This window comes from Solea senegalensis, linkage group LG2 (genome assembly GCF_019176455.1).
Source record: "Solea senegalensis isolate Sse05_10M linkage group LG2, IFAPA_SoseM_1, whole genome shotgun sequence".
NCBI lineage: Eukaryota > Metazoa > Chordata > Actinopteri > Pleuronectiformes > Soleidae > Solea > Solea senegalensis.
Window position 1 is genome coordinate 28,556,371 of NC_058022.1, and position 13,363 is coordinate 28,569,733.

The window sequence follows — 13,363 nt, forward strand, 5'->3', positions numbered from 1 at the left end:
GGGCGAGGTGTAGATTTTATAAGGTGAGACTGGTGAGTGGCAAAAAAATAGGGTTTTATCTTGTGTCCTTGCTGGCAGCCATGTTTTTTTTTTTTAGGAAAGCTATTATACTTTGATCCTTTTCATGCAAACTCTCTGGCTTGTTTTGTGACCTTTTGGAGCCACATTCGTTGTATTATGTCACCAAAGGCCCGAACTAGCACCTGCTCCATTGTGAGGGAAATTCACAACACTTGGTCACTCTTTAGGAGTTTTATATATAGTATTATTATAATTATAGTTCCAAGAGAAAGCGATTGGGTTCATTTCTTAACAGTAAGAAGCCAAAGAGAGCTGCCTGATGCAACACAAATCACTGAGAGCACATGATTCCAGAGAGAGTTTGTGTCTACCTGAACTAAACTCTTCACAAAATCCAGGGCCTACGAGCATTAAATCCCTGACACCCATTACCTGACATTTGTGGGTGAAAATAGCTCAAGCCTAATGAATCTGAAAATGAACCCATGGGAGGATAAAGTGAATAAATGCAGTCGTAAGGCAGTGAACCTCGCCGTTGCTCTTCGGGTTCATAGCGCCGCAGCTGGGGTTCCATCTCAGCGAGGGAGAACTCTGACACTCTGTCCTTTTTGCGAGAAATATTTCAAACTGTTTTGCTTGACAACCCCGTGCACTGTTCATCTCCTGCCACGACGGGGTTTTTTTCTTTCTCTTTCAATTTCCTCCCGTTGTTGTTTCATGTGCAGGCTGTTCTGACGGGCTCAGCGGGAGGGAGATTCACTGGATGGAGACAAAACGCAGGATAGAAAACTTTTGGGATCAGAAGTCAGACATTGTTTAACACTAACTTTTCGCACCTTGGTGGCCCCACATATGTCCATTTTTGTCTCGGTAAATGGACATTGCTCATGTTGGACTCAGCTGATGCCTTAAACGCGGGTGTGGATCAACAAATGCCCTGTGGACAAAATAGCTGACACATTATTATAGAGCAGTAGAGTAGAGTCCACATCGACTTCGAGGGTCTAAGGACAGAGGATGTTGTACAGAATGAGGCAACGTTGTGACTTGTGCTACAGGGCTGTACACATAAAGTTTGACTTCACTGGACACTAGACGTCAACTATTTTCCTAAAAACAGCACATTTGCTCTGGGTAGAAAAAAAGAGTGTTATGTTGTGGTTCTGATGACGGTAATGGATTTGCTTTTGCTCGGAGGCAAAATGTAAACAGAGTGTGAGCGTGCCGAACTCAAAACAATTTCCTGTAACACGCTTGTGCTGTAAGCACATAACATTTTCATTACGCCAGCAGCCCCGTGAAGAGTAATAAAACGCTCCGCAGGTAAATTAACAGAAAAACAAAGGAAGACAAATAGTTTAAAGACGGGAGAGGAGTCTTGAAAGCTTCCTGACCTGCATCCAAGTTCATTTGCCAAGTCACGCTCTTAGTTGATTAAAGTGACCCCTCTGTGTGTGTGTGTGTGTGTGTGTGTGTGTGTGTGTGTGTGTGTGTGTGTGTGTGTGTGTGTGTGTGTGTGTGTGTGTGTGTGTGTGTGTGTGTGTGTGTGTGTGTGTGTGTGTGTGTGTGTGTGTGTGTGTGTGTGTGTGTGTGTTCGGGGAGAAGGATGTTGGCGAAGATGCATGTGTGACTTTGTGAGTCCAGCACACTGTCGTCTCATTTCATTTCACAGCGTGTGTTCATTTACACTTTCTTCAATAACGGAGCAACAACGGCACCTCCGAGAATCACAACCATAAATACTTTATTGATTCCACAGGAAATTGGGTTCCATGACAGTGGCTCCCTCCATGAGTAGAATACATATGTATATATATATATATATATGTGTATATATATACACACACACACATATATATATATATGTATATATATATATATATATATATATATATATATATATATATATATATATATATATATATATATACATATATATATATATATATATATACATATACATATACATATGTATACAGACCCTTGTCTGTACAAAAAACAAGTTAGAATGAATGAGTGCTACTACTATGTGTAAGGAGAAACACAAAATAATGAAGTCAGTTAAGTAAGAGAATAATTAAAAAACTGAGCTATAAACCATCCTTCCACCATCCAAAACTAAGCACAAGTGTCTAAACATTATCCAAATGATTGGATGATTGAAACCACCTGCAGGGTTAAAGAATGTCCACATGAGGGCGCTGCTTCACAGCTGAGCTTCAACAGGGAGAACTGGCTTGATAGTGATTTAACAAAGGGTCTCGGAACTGTTAAGATGCTCCTGTGACAAATCACATGTTGATTAACATATGAAACAATATTTTATGTATAACATTAATTAACATATTGTAATGTTTCCAGGTCTCTTTTTTTTTCATTTAGTTCTCAAACGCATCACCAATTTTCTTCTATCATATTATGAACAAACTCTGTATTCACTGTTAAAATCTATAAGGGTTTTGAGTTTATAAGTGGCAAAACTCAAAATATCACAATGAAATCCTAAATATGATACATGATACTTTTATTATAAATAAATCAACATGTCCAGTGCATTTCTGGTTGTGTATTATATTATAAAGGAATATAAATATAATGAATCCATACATTTGTCACACAAATACAGTAGAGTCAACAGTAATACATTAACCCCTGAACTGTATTGATTTAAAGTAACGTACAATAGAGATTTTTTTTTACTTTCTCTCTGAATATTTAATTAATTTAAAAGGAACATAAAACTGATATACCAAGTATGATGGACCTTTCCACTATACTCAATAGTATTTGTTTAAAGTAACATTAATTTAAGACTCTACAATAAATAAAATGCACTTTATCACTGTTTTATTATATTTTCCTCTGAATAGTATTGATATGAAGTAACATAAATAAAAATACTACTTATACTACAATACTACAATTAACTGTATTTCCCTCTAAAGTACAATAGTAGTATTTCTATTGATGTGAAGTAACATAAATAAAGATACTACTTTACTACACTTAACTGCATTTCCCTGTAAAGTAGAATAGTAATACTTTATGGTGTTTATATGAAGTGACATAAAAGTTACTACTTTACTACACTTAACTGTATTTCACTCTAAAGTACAATAGTAGTATTTTATAGTATTGTTATAAAGTAACATAAATAAAGATACTACTTTACTACAGTTAACTGCATCTCCCTCTAAAGTACAATAGTAGTATTTTATAGTATTGATATAAAGTATCATAAATATATTACTTTGCTTTAGTTAACTGTATTCCACTCTAAAGTACAATAGTAGTATTTTATAGTATTGATATAAAGTAACATAAATAAAGATACTACTTTACTACAGTTAACTGCATCTCCCTCTAAAGTACAATAGCAGTATTTTATAGTATTGATATTAAGTAACATAAATATATGACTTTAGTTAACTGTATTCCCCTCTAAAGTACAGTAGTGGTATTTTATAGCATTGATATAAACATAAATAAAGATACTACTTTACTTTAGTTAACTGTATTCCCCTCTAAAGTACAATAGTAGTGTTTTACAAAGTAACAAAATAAAGATGCTACTTTACTTCAGTTAACTGTATTTCCCTGTGCAATAGTAGTATTTCAATGTGTTTATATGAAGTAATATAATTGAAAGTAATAGAAATAAAATACTATTTTACTGCATTTAACTTAAGTACTATTATTGTATTGGTATAAAGTAACATACAGTACTTCTTTTGAACATTAACAGGTGGTGGTGTGCCAAGTTCATAGACATAATGTGTTGATATTTATATCAGTTGTCTCATGTTGATTATCTGATGCTCCTGTGCTTATCTTTAAGAGAGATATGAAGTTTTAGTTTTTCATAAAAAATGAGTCACCTCCATGATGATGATGACGATGATGATGATGATGATGCGGGGTGATGGGGGACTCTCCACTGCTCGGTCGCTGCAGGATCATCGATCACACTGGGTGTGAATGGCTGCTCCACAGCAGCCAATGGCGCAGCACCGGATGCGTGATATCCGCTGCAACAACAACCTCTCTGTCTCCTTACATGCTTGACGCCATTTACAGCCCAAATCCCGACCTCCTCTCCGGAAAGAGCGGGGGGGAGAGAAAAAAAACTCAACAACTCCATGCAGCATCTGTGAGTTTTGCACATGAAACGCAGAGAATCCAGAGTTTCCTGAGCTGGACTTGAATCCATGTTCGTCTCGTCCGTGTTGCAGGGAAAGTGCAGTCGGTGCGGCGGTGTTTCTCTGAACTTTTCCAGCTTTGACGCCTCGTGCTCTTGCGCAAAGAAAAAAAAAAAAAAGCGACAGGATTTAACGTGTTTGCGCTGCGTTTTAGGAGAAAATGCGCCGCGTTTGGAAACTTTCTCAATGGATTTTACCCGAGTGAACTTCTGCTGTAAGGAATAATCTCTCACACTGGATTTATTTCACCTTAAGGGGAGCTAAAGCGACGGAAGCACGGTGAGTGTCTCCTCTGTTTTCTTGTAACGCACACACTTTACAGTTGTTTATTTGAAATAAACACGGCACGTCTGTTTGGGGAAGTTTAATCACATGCGGATTAGAAGCAGTCACTGTTGAGATTTTGAAGCGGCGTCACCTCCGAAGCTTCCTGTGCAGATTACGTGTTGTGCTTTTACTTTCGCGATCGCAAAGGGTTTATAATCTGTCGCCATGTTTGACTTAATAAAAGTGCACGTTTCCCTTTAATGGAGACCGACAGGTGTTTAATATCCAGCCTGAGTCTTTTCCCTAAGTCTAATTTAACTGTTGATCGCACTGCTGGCGTCTGCTCGATTAGGAAGTAGACGGGTCCAAGTTGGCACATGTGTTTGCTCATGTGTGCAGTCACATAATCTCATGTTCCCTCCCTCTTGTGTGCACTTCTTTATGATGGAAACGGCCATGTAGACAGTTCTCATTAAGGGCAAATGAAATAAAGAGGACAATCAAACGTGGAAAGTCATGCACAAGCTCATGCAGGAGCTTTATCAATGTGTACTGTGACATAATTTCCCCTTTCTATTGTGTGCACTGCTTTCCTGTGGAAACGGCTATTTATATAAGGAAAATCATACATGGGAAATTGGTAAATAAAGCATTTCAGCGTATGATGTGTGTATAATCTCATGTTTCCAAGTACAATTGCAAACAAGGAGAATCCCAAATTAAGTTAAAATACAAAACATGTTTGCAATCTCATATTCTAATGTTTTTTTTGTGCACTCCTTTTTTATTATGGTAACAACAATTTATGGAGCTGTTATGAAAAACAATAAATTAAAAGAGCAAATAAACATAATACACCATACTGTTTGATAGAGCACTTATGGGGCCTGACAGTAAAAGCCTTGTCACTCTCACTCTATTTCTGCTTCGCTTATATGACTCTACGCACTTGTGTGTTTTTATTTTCTAACTCACAATGGTTTTATTTATAAAAGGACTTTTACTACAACACTTTTTTTGCACACTGCTTTGACTGACTCACTCACAGACGTTACAACATCGCAGAGTTCACAACTCCGACTGCCAAAACAAATAAAAGTAATCGAGGAATAAAAGCAGGAAGACACAGTGTCATGCACAAGAGTGAATACAAATATTAAAAGTGATAAAAGGCAAGATAAGGGATGACGGGGCTTTGCATAGGCAACAAGTAATGTCGCAGTAACGCGACATTACGGAAACCCACTGCCAATAAATACTCAAGAATAAGAAAGGAGGCGACAAACACAGAAATATTTGAATACAAAAGAACATATTACATTTATTTTCATTCTTGTCATTTATCAGCCTTGGCATGCAGCACTCTTTAATCTTCTTTTTAGGAAGCTGGTGCCATCATTTCTCCCACCTGTTGTGCAGTTGAGGTTAAATAGTGAGTCACATGCCCTCTGAAAGCAGCGTTTCCCTCTCCCACCGCCCTTGAGCACATCACTCAACTTCTTCTTTTCTATCTTGTCAGTCATCTTCTCCTTTTCCAGCGTGTCACAATGTAAATGTGTAAGAATGGTGAAGGTTGCCGCAAGCCATTTGTCATGCGACAAACAAAAGCCCTTCCTGTATTGTCATTGAAAGGGGGGGGGGGATGAGGAGAGGAGGCCTCACACACCCCCCGAGGAAGGCATTTGAAAGCTAATTAGCACAGAGAAGGAGAATTAAGGCCACCACTGACAGTTTCTTTGCTTTGCTGTGATATGTTGATGAAAACAAGGCTGTGCATTTGAATATGTTAGAATAATGCAGAGTGACAGTGTGATATGCTAATCCTCACACCTACACACAATGAATCAGTGAGATAATCACAGATCCTGCAGACGGACGTGTGTTTGTATTTATTGTTTACGACCGCAGACTTCAAAAACTTTATAAATATAACTAATGTCTGTTGCGTTCAAACAGTGACAGTTAAAGCCCTTCATTCTCGACATGGCTATGGCGTTAAGATCAAAACACACAAGTGATACCTTTTATGTCGAGATAGACGGAGGTGGCGATGTCTTTGCACTCGTGAAGCGAAACAAGGGTAGTTGATGACTGTCCACCGCCTTCGTCTGGACTGCTCTGGCATCGACAGGACAGCAGACTCAGAATTCTGAATCACTCAGTGTGTTTACATGCGTCTTTAAAAGTCTGATTTTAGTCGGACTAAGACAATAATTAGGTTTACTTCATGTCATGTAAACAAGGTAGTCCGACTAAAATCGAGCGAGTCTTAGTCGGACTAATGTACCTTAAAAACGTATAGACAATACGAGACGAGAGTTATGCTTTAAAACCACAGCGCGATCCATCTTGCTGTTTGTTTTTCGGTGACGTAAAGGTCAACAGGAAAGCGATTCAATACGCACTAACTTATCGAGAGACACAATGCCAACCTACGGAGACGGAGTCAGACGTCCACCTCCGCACGTATACTCAGGTTCTGCAAGTCGATTGCCTGACTCAGTCGTGCTATGGTCATGGCTTAGATTAAACTGTGCTTGTTAAAGTACTGAAGGTTTAACAGACCAGAAGAGTCACGGAAATGAAGACGCACGCTTCCAACAAACGGATCACAGCCATAGAAAGTAGAACATCAGTCCTCTTCATTAACTATTACCCAGCAACATTCACACAACTGAGATGTTAGTGAGTGACGAATGACATGTCTGAAAGGATGATGAGGAAAATAATTGCTAATGTTAATTTTGAGCATAATCACACGAAAACAAGAGATGTCCATATACAATCTATACAACCCCGACACAAACCCCCCCCCCATAATGTCTCTAAACCATGTAGTACATACGCCTGGCCAGTATGTGGCGTTGTTAAGCTGTGACAGAAATAAATCAAAAACCGAGAAGAAGACGTGAAGCGTTCGAGGAAAGCTTGTGCACCGTGTACTTAACATAGGGCTGGGTTAAGGGTTGGGTTAGAAAGTTGGGGCTATGACAGATGTCATTTCAGGGCTCCCTATGGATTAAAAGCTGACTGAAGCGAAAACTGTATGGGCCCTTAGTCTAATCTGATCTATTTTTTTTTGTGGGGCTGAGCAATGAGGAACTGGCACCAATTTATTTATAGTTCTTGATAACCATCCCTAGTCACCATTAAACCTCACATAAACCCTAATAGTAAAAGTGTAACCAGTGATGTTTTAAAGTATCTTAAATATCACTTCAGTGTTTTAAGTTTTTATTTTCATTATCAATTAATGTAATCTAAGTTGTTTGTCCATAAACTGTCAACAAATGGTAAAAAAATAATAATTTTCCGTTTAAAAGATGAGCAAAACCAGAAAATATCCACATAAAAAACACTTAAACTGATTTATTGATTATAAAATAGTTGTGGATTAATTTAGAGACTGGAGGAGAGGAAGCAGAGATGTGTGGCCCACGCTTGATTTAAACCAGATGTGTGACTGGTCACCATGTTCAACTTTAAAGGCGCCCTTTGGATTAATTTTCTTTCGGTTGATTAAGTGTTCATTTTTTTGGCTTTTTAGAAGAAACAAATTTTTTACACCATAGTTGTGTCCAGTAAAGATATCCACTCTTAAGTCCCGTGTATGAAACTCGACAGTAACCGATTCTAAGTAAGTCACAGTGTGACATGCGTGTGTGAAGTCTTATTTACATAGTGGTCGTATCAGTTATGATTTGCATGGCATCATTTGCATGGCTTGGCATGGACAGATATAAACAGACTGTTTTGTCTTTCAGGACTTCAGATGTGTCCCATGCCAGCGAGAGTGGCCCTTAAGTCCCAGGATGGATTCCAGAAGCCAGAGCGACAGCGATGGGGGAGGAGGACACCACGGACAGTCGCCGGGCTCACCGCATGACGAAGGGGGACCGCAGCCTCGGCCTTCGCAAACTCTGGCCGATTCGCCAGATCCCGGGCTGGTTAATGGGCAGCCACCCCAAGCTCCAGCAGTGCTGTCTCTGGAGCAGATTAGGATCACTGGGAGTTGTAATGAGTACACAGAAGGGCCCACGGTCACCCAAAGATCGCCAGCCTCTCAACAGAAGGACACCTTGGTGTCGTCTCGCGGCTCAAGGACAAGCAGGCAGCAGGACACTCAAGAGGAGGGGCTTAATAATCTCCGCAACCTGCAGTCATTGATTCAACATGGAAACACAAGCACTCCCATCTCTTCCAGCGAGACCTTGTTGCATTCGTCCACTGCGGAGGAGTCCCAGAGTGTCGTCAGGACCAGCTGGGGGAGCGCCTCTTCAGGCCACATCATCAGAACCCAGCCGAAACGCGAGGAGCTGATTTCAGAGGAGCTGAAACCCCTGAACGACGCGTCCAGAGTGGCGGTGGCCTTAGAAAATGTCAGTAAAGAGTCAAACAAGTGCGAGAACTGTGGCCGGTGCCAATGCTCCGAGTGCACCCGCGCCCGGGTGCTTCCCTCCTGGTGGATGTGCGGCCGCCGGTGCGTGTGTTCGGCACACAGCGCCGTGGAGTACGGGACGTGCGTCTGCTGCATCAAGGGGCTCTTCTACCACTGCTCCAGTGACGACGAGGACACGTGTGCCGACAAGCCCTTCTCGTGCTCGCAGTCGCACTGCTGCATCCGCTGGACCACCGTGTCGCTCCTCTCCCTGCTCTTCCCCTGCCTCCTGTGCTACCTCCCAGCGAAAGGTTGTGTCGCTGTGTGCCAGAGCTGCTATGACCGAGTCTCGCGACCCGGCTGTCGGTGCAAGAACACGAAACCAGTCCACTGTGAGGATGGCGCCAAGCAAACGTAGACGCGGTGCTCTGAAATTGCAGAAGGACGGAAAGACTCCGTGTCGCCCGATGTCCTGTCCCTGTAACCCTGCAGTGGAACGGTTTAGTAATAAAACTTAAGACGCTGTTTCGGGGGAGTTTTGGTCACACGTGCCCACCAGTTGCCCTGCAATACGAGTGTCACTTGACAGGTAAACCAAAATAAGCGCTCCACGTGTTCAAAGGCACCAAGACATCGTACTACTGTTTTGCCCTGAAATAGAATTCCCCGACAACACGTAACGGTGTTGGCGCTAAATGCATAGCCTCTGTTTTAACACGTAATATGACTTAATATGCTAAGAACAGACTCCCGTTACTAACTGCATGTAAAGTAGGAAATGCAAAGGCGACGTACGTTAGAAAACGAGTTGAGACAGATGTTTTATTTTTGTACATATAACAATACTCTGACTGTGAAAAATGTTCTGCCATACCAGAGGCGCCTTGATAAATTCAATTTTATATGAATCAGTCACATTCACTCATGTTTGTACATTCACTGGAATGTATGTCAATCATTTTTATGTCATTTACAAAGGAAAACAAATCTTATCCCTTCTGCTTGTATATTGTACAGTGATCTTTTATCGGGGGAAAAAAATACTATTTTCTAATTCCAACATTGCTTAGTGTAAAGTTTAAAAAAAATATATATTTATTTGAAGGTTTATTATTTTATAATAAAAAATATTTATTTTGAGAAAGCATTGTTAAAGTGTCACCTTGCTCTGTGTTCGCTGCAGAAGGGAAGGGACCTGTAGGAGTGTCCGAGCCGGATGAATAATTTTTATTGTGAAATAGACAAATATATTAACGTTTGGAATTAAACAACATTGAAGTGTGTTGGGTTTTTTTTTATTTTTTTATTCCTGCATTGTTTGATGTCTCTTTAAACCACATTTTTGTCTTTTTAATCGGCCTTTTTTACAGGTGGTTAAAGGTAAGACACTTAAGACGAGACAAGATTTGTCTTGCTTCTGGAAAGCGAAGAAAGACGAGAAAGAAAAGTATCACATAAGTTCACATCTGATATTTGGAGGCAACATATTTTTGAGATTTTACTTATTGAGCCTCAAGTTAAGTGACTAAAATCAGTTTTTCCTGTGTAAATTACTGTAAATGTATTACATATACACAAACAAGGACTTTGACTTGGTGTTTTGGTGCATTTAAATTTAGAATACAATTCGTAAATCATATAAAAAATGTATTCAGTTACACAAACACACACAATATGTACATATTTCAATACCTCATATGACCGCACGTCAAACAAACTTGTGCTTTCTTTTTAATATCGACTGTGATGCTAACTCCTTACATGTTAAATTCATGTAGAGCTACTATTTACATTCTTGGCTTCGGGTTCACTTCGGACACGTTTCTCAGGATCCAGCAGGTTTTTGTTTTTTAATCAAAGGTTTGTTCAGGAATTCCTTGGTTTTGGATGTCCCTGCGGGGTGAAACCTAAGCCTGAAACCCAAACCCTGACACTTGTTGACAGCGTGCGGACGTGTTTGCGGCACGGAGCTGTGACTGACGTGTCCGACCTGCGCTCACTTGTTTGTTATTCATCTCCAGACCTTTTGACTGTATGTGCGCTGGTAGCCTTACATACAAAAGGGAGTTACTTTACATGATGATCAACTTTCACCTATTTTACAGGGACGAGGAGAGGAGGTGGCGACGTAACAGACACAATCCCATTAGTGGCAGAAAGAGGAGCGTTGATCTTGCATGTAGTCTTTATCCTTCCAGTCGCAGGCCTTCTCTTTCTCGCTGCTTTGTCTGAGCTGTGAATGGGAAGGGAAAGTGCGGGAGGAGTGTGTGTGTGTGTGTGTGTGGTGGTGGTGGGGGTGTCAGGAAGAACGGCTGCAAAGGGTTAAAAGCATCACTTTGAATGACAAAGACCTAACAGTTTACCCCTGTATTCAGCCCGGCATGCATTCATCCTGTTTTCAATAGTTGGGGGTTATTTTGGCTCCCAACGCTCTTCTCTGCTACCTGCTCCTACTTGGTATTCCTATAGGGAGATGGGTGTCTTGTTTGGGGGTGGGGGGGCGGGTTGGGCAACTGGATGAATGTGTTTAAAAAAATACAAAAAAAAAAAAAAACGTCCAAACTGTTGAAATATAAAGTTGAAAAGCCACAGCGTGAGGGGGAAAAAACGACACGTTAAATCGTGTAGTTATGTAAAACACCAGTTATTGTGACAGTTTTTGGACATTAAACTCAAGGTAGTCGTTTTTCAATCATTTTAATTAACAAGTTATTCATTGTCTTGATTAATTAAGATCAGTTTTACTAGTCTGTAAGTTATGATAATAAAGATGTGTAGTATATAAGCAATGTTAGCAAATACTAACAACTTGACTTAAAATGACTTGACATTAACTTAAATATTTAAAGTAATATTCAACTTCCTTGACAAGCTATAGCAAGTTTATACGGCACTTTTTTTGTGTTGGGGGGGAATACATCAAGTCATTTTTAAGGCAGCACGTGAACTTTCATCTCCAAGTTCAACCACCTTTCATTTTTTTTTCCAGTGCAGTTATGAAAGAAAGTGTTTATACATGTTTTAGAACACATTTTTAAAAGTGTGTGTATATATGTATATATATATATATACCTTTTTTAAAAGAACAGTGCATAAAAAAAGAAATAAAGAAACATGAGTGCAGAGGGGTTTGTTTGTCCCAGCGATTTGGCAGCAGAGAGGAGGAGGAAGAGGAGGGGGGGGATGTGAATTTGGAAGAAAAAAAAATGGGGGGGCTCTCTTTGTTGGTTTTAGCTGCCGTGGCCCCTGTGGTTCATGGCGGCTGTGGGGCAGGGCGGCCTATTCACCCTGCTCACCAAGGCAGAATGCGGCACAGGAAGACAGGAAGGAAGCGAGCGAGGCTGTTCTTCATGGACGCATTGTCTGTCTGTCTGATGACCAGGCTTAAGCAATCAAACCGCTCAGAGGGAGAGAGAGAGCGAGGGGAACGGGTGGTGAGGCGCAGCGTCTCTAAAGGGAGAAATAAAATGTACTTCCATCAATGAGTCACTAGAAAAACGTTTTTGGAATAAAGTTTGGAGAACACCGAATACAAACAAAATGTTTACAGTAGTTTGAGATACTTTATGAAGCAACTACACTGAAGAGTCCTATTGCTTGCTGCATATTAATTATTTTTAAATGTTTTTGGATCAGATCAAATTTACAAACAACACAAACGCAGATTAAAATTACTATTACATAATAATAAAAAAAATGCAAATTGTTGCACGTTTTTTTGTGCAGGAAAAACCATATGTTTCCTGATTTGAACTCAAATCAGTGAGTTAGCGTTGTTCTCAGTTCCAGTGTAAAGTTCCGTTTGTGGTAAATCATCTTCCTGTACATGTCTGGACTTTGTTCTTGTGGTTTTTAATGTTCAACAGTGGCAACCGCTTGAACTCGCACACGCTCGCCGTCGACTTCATCTCCCTAATGCATGTCGTGTCTTTCGTACAGTTTGTGGAGAAATGACTCCTGCCCCTATAAGAACTGAGGTACACGTAAATCTCGCAGAAGAGTTGCAGAGACGGTGCTGAAAATGGAGGCCAAGGTGCTGACCCCACACACACACACACACAACTGTAGGTGTTGAAGACAAACAGTAGCCACGCCCTGCTCTTCTCTAACAGTGAAAGCTTTTTCTTAGAAGCGGAACTTTTCAGTCTCGTTTTCCGACGTGGGCGGCTTGAGTGAGTGAAGAGCACACACACACACACTCACACCTGAGTGTGGTTTTTATTTTCCACTGAGTCTGTCCTCTGCTTGTGTCATATTTCACTTCAGTGAGAGAAAAAATGTGAGGAAATGAAACAGGTGAATTCTCTGCCTGGCACGTTAGTTCTTTGAGAGGTGACAAATCTCAAAAGTTCTCTTCTTGTTTTACAACTTTTTGCACCCCCCCCTCCCCTTTTTTTTTAACTTTCATATTTTGTTGCTGTGCGAGATGAATTGCGGAGCAGTTAAGAATCGAAAAATCTTATGTAACCCAAGTCTACGTCGGTGACAGCTGAACTAA

At 40.3% G+C, this 13,363-nt stretch overlaps 1 protein-coding gene across 1 annotated transcript; it reads left to right on the forward strand.

Annotated features, from left to right (window-relative positions):
- The first annotated feature begins 4,076 nt into the window (after positions 1 to 4,076).
- Positions 4,077 to 10,148, forward strand: spry2 (sprouty RTK signaling antagonist 2). Its single transcript, XM_044019641.1, has 2 exons — positions 4,077 to 4,499; positions 8,252 to 10,148. Exon 2 carries the CDS (start codon positions 8,300 to 8,302, stop codon positions 9,281 to 9,283), a length of 984 nt encoding a protein of 327 aa, XP_043875576.1. The 5' UTR covers positions 4,077 to 4,499; positions 8,252 to 8,299; the 3' UTR covers positions 9,284 to 10,148.
- Positions 10,149 to 13,363: the final 3,215 nt, after the last annotated feature.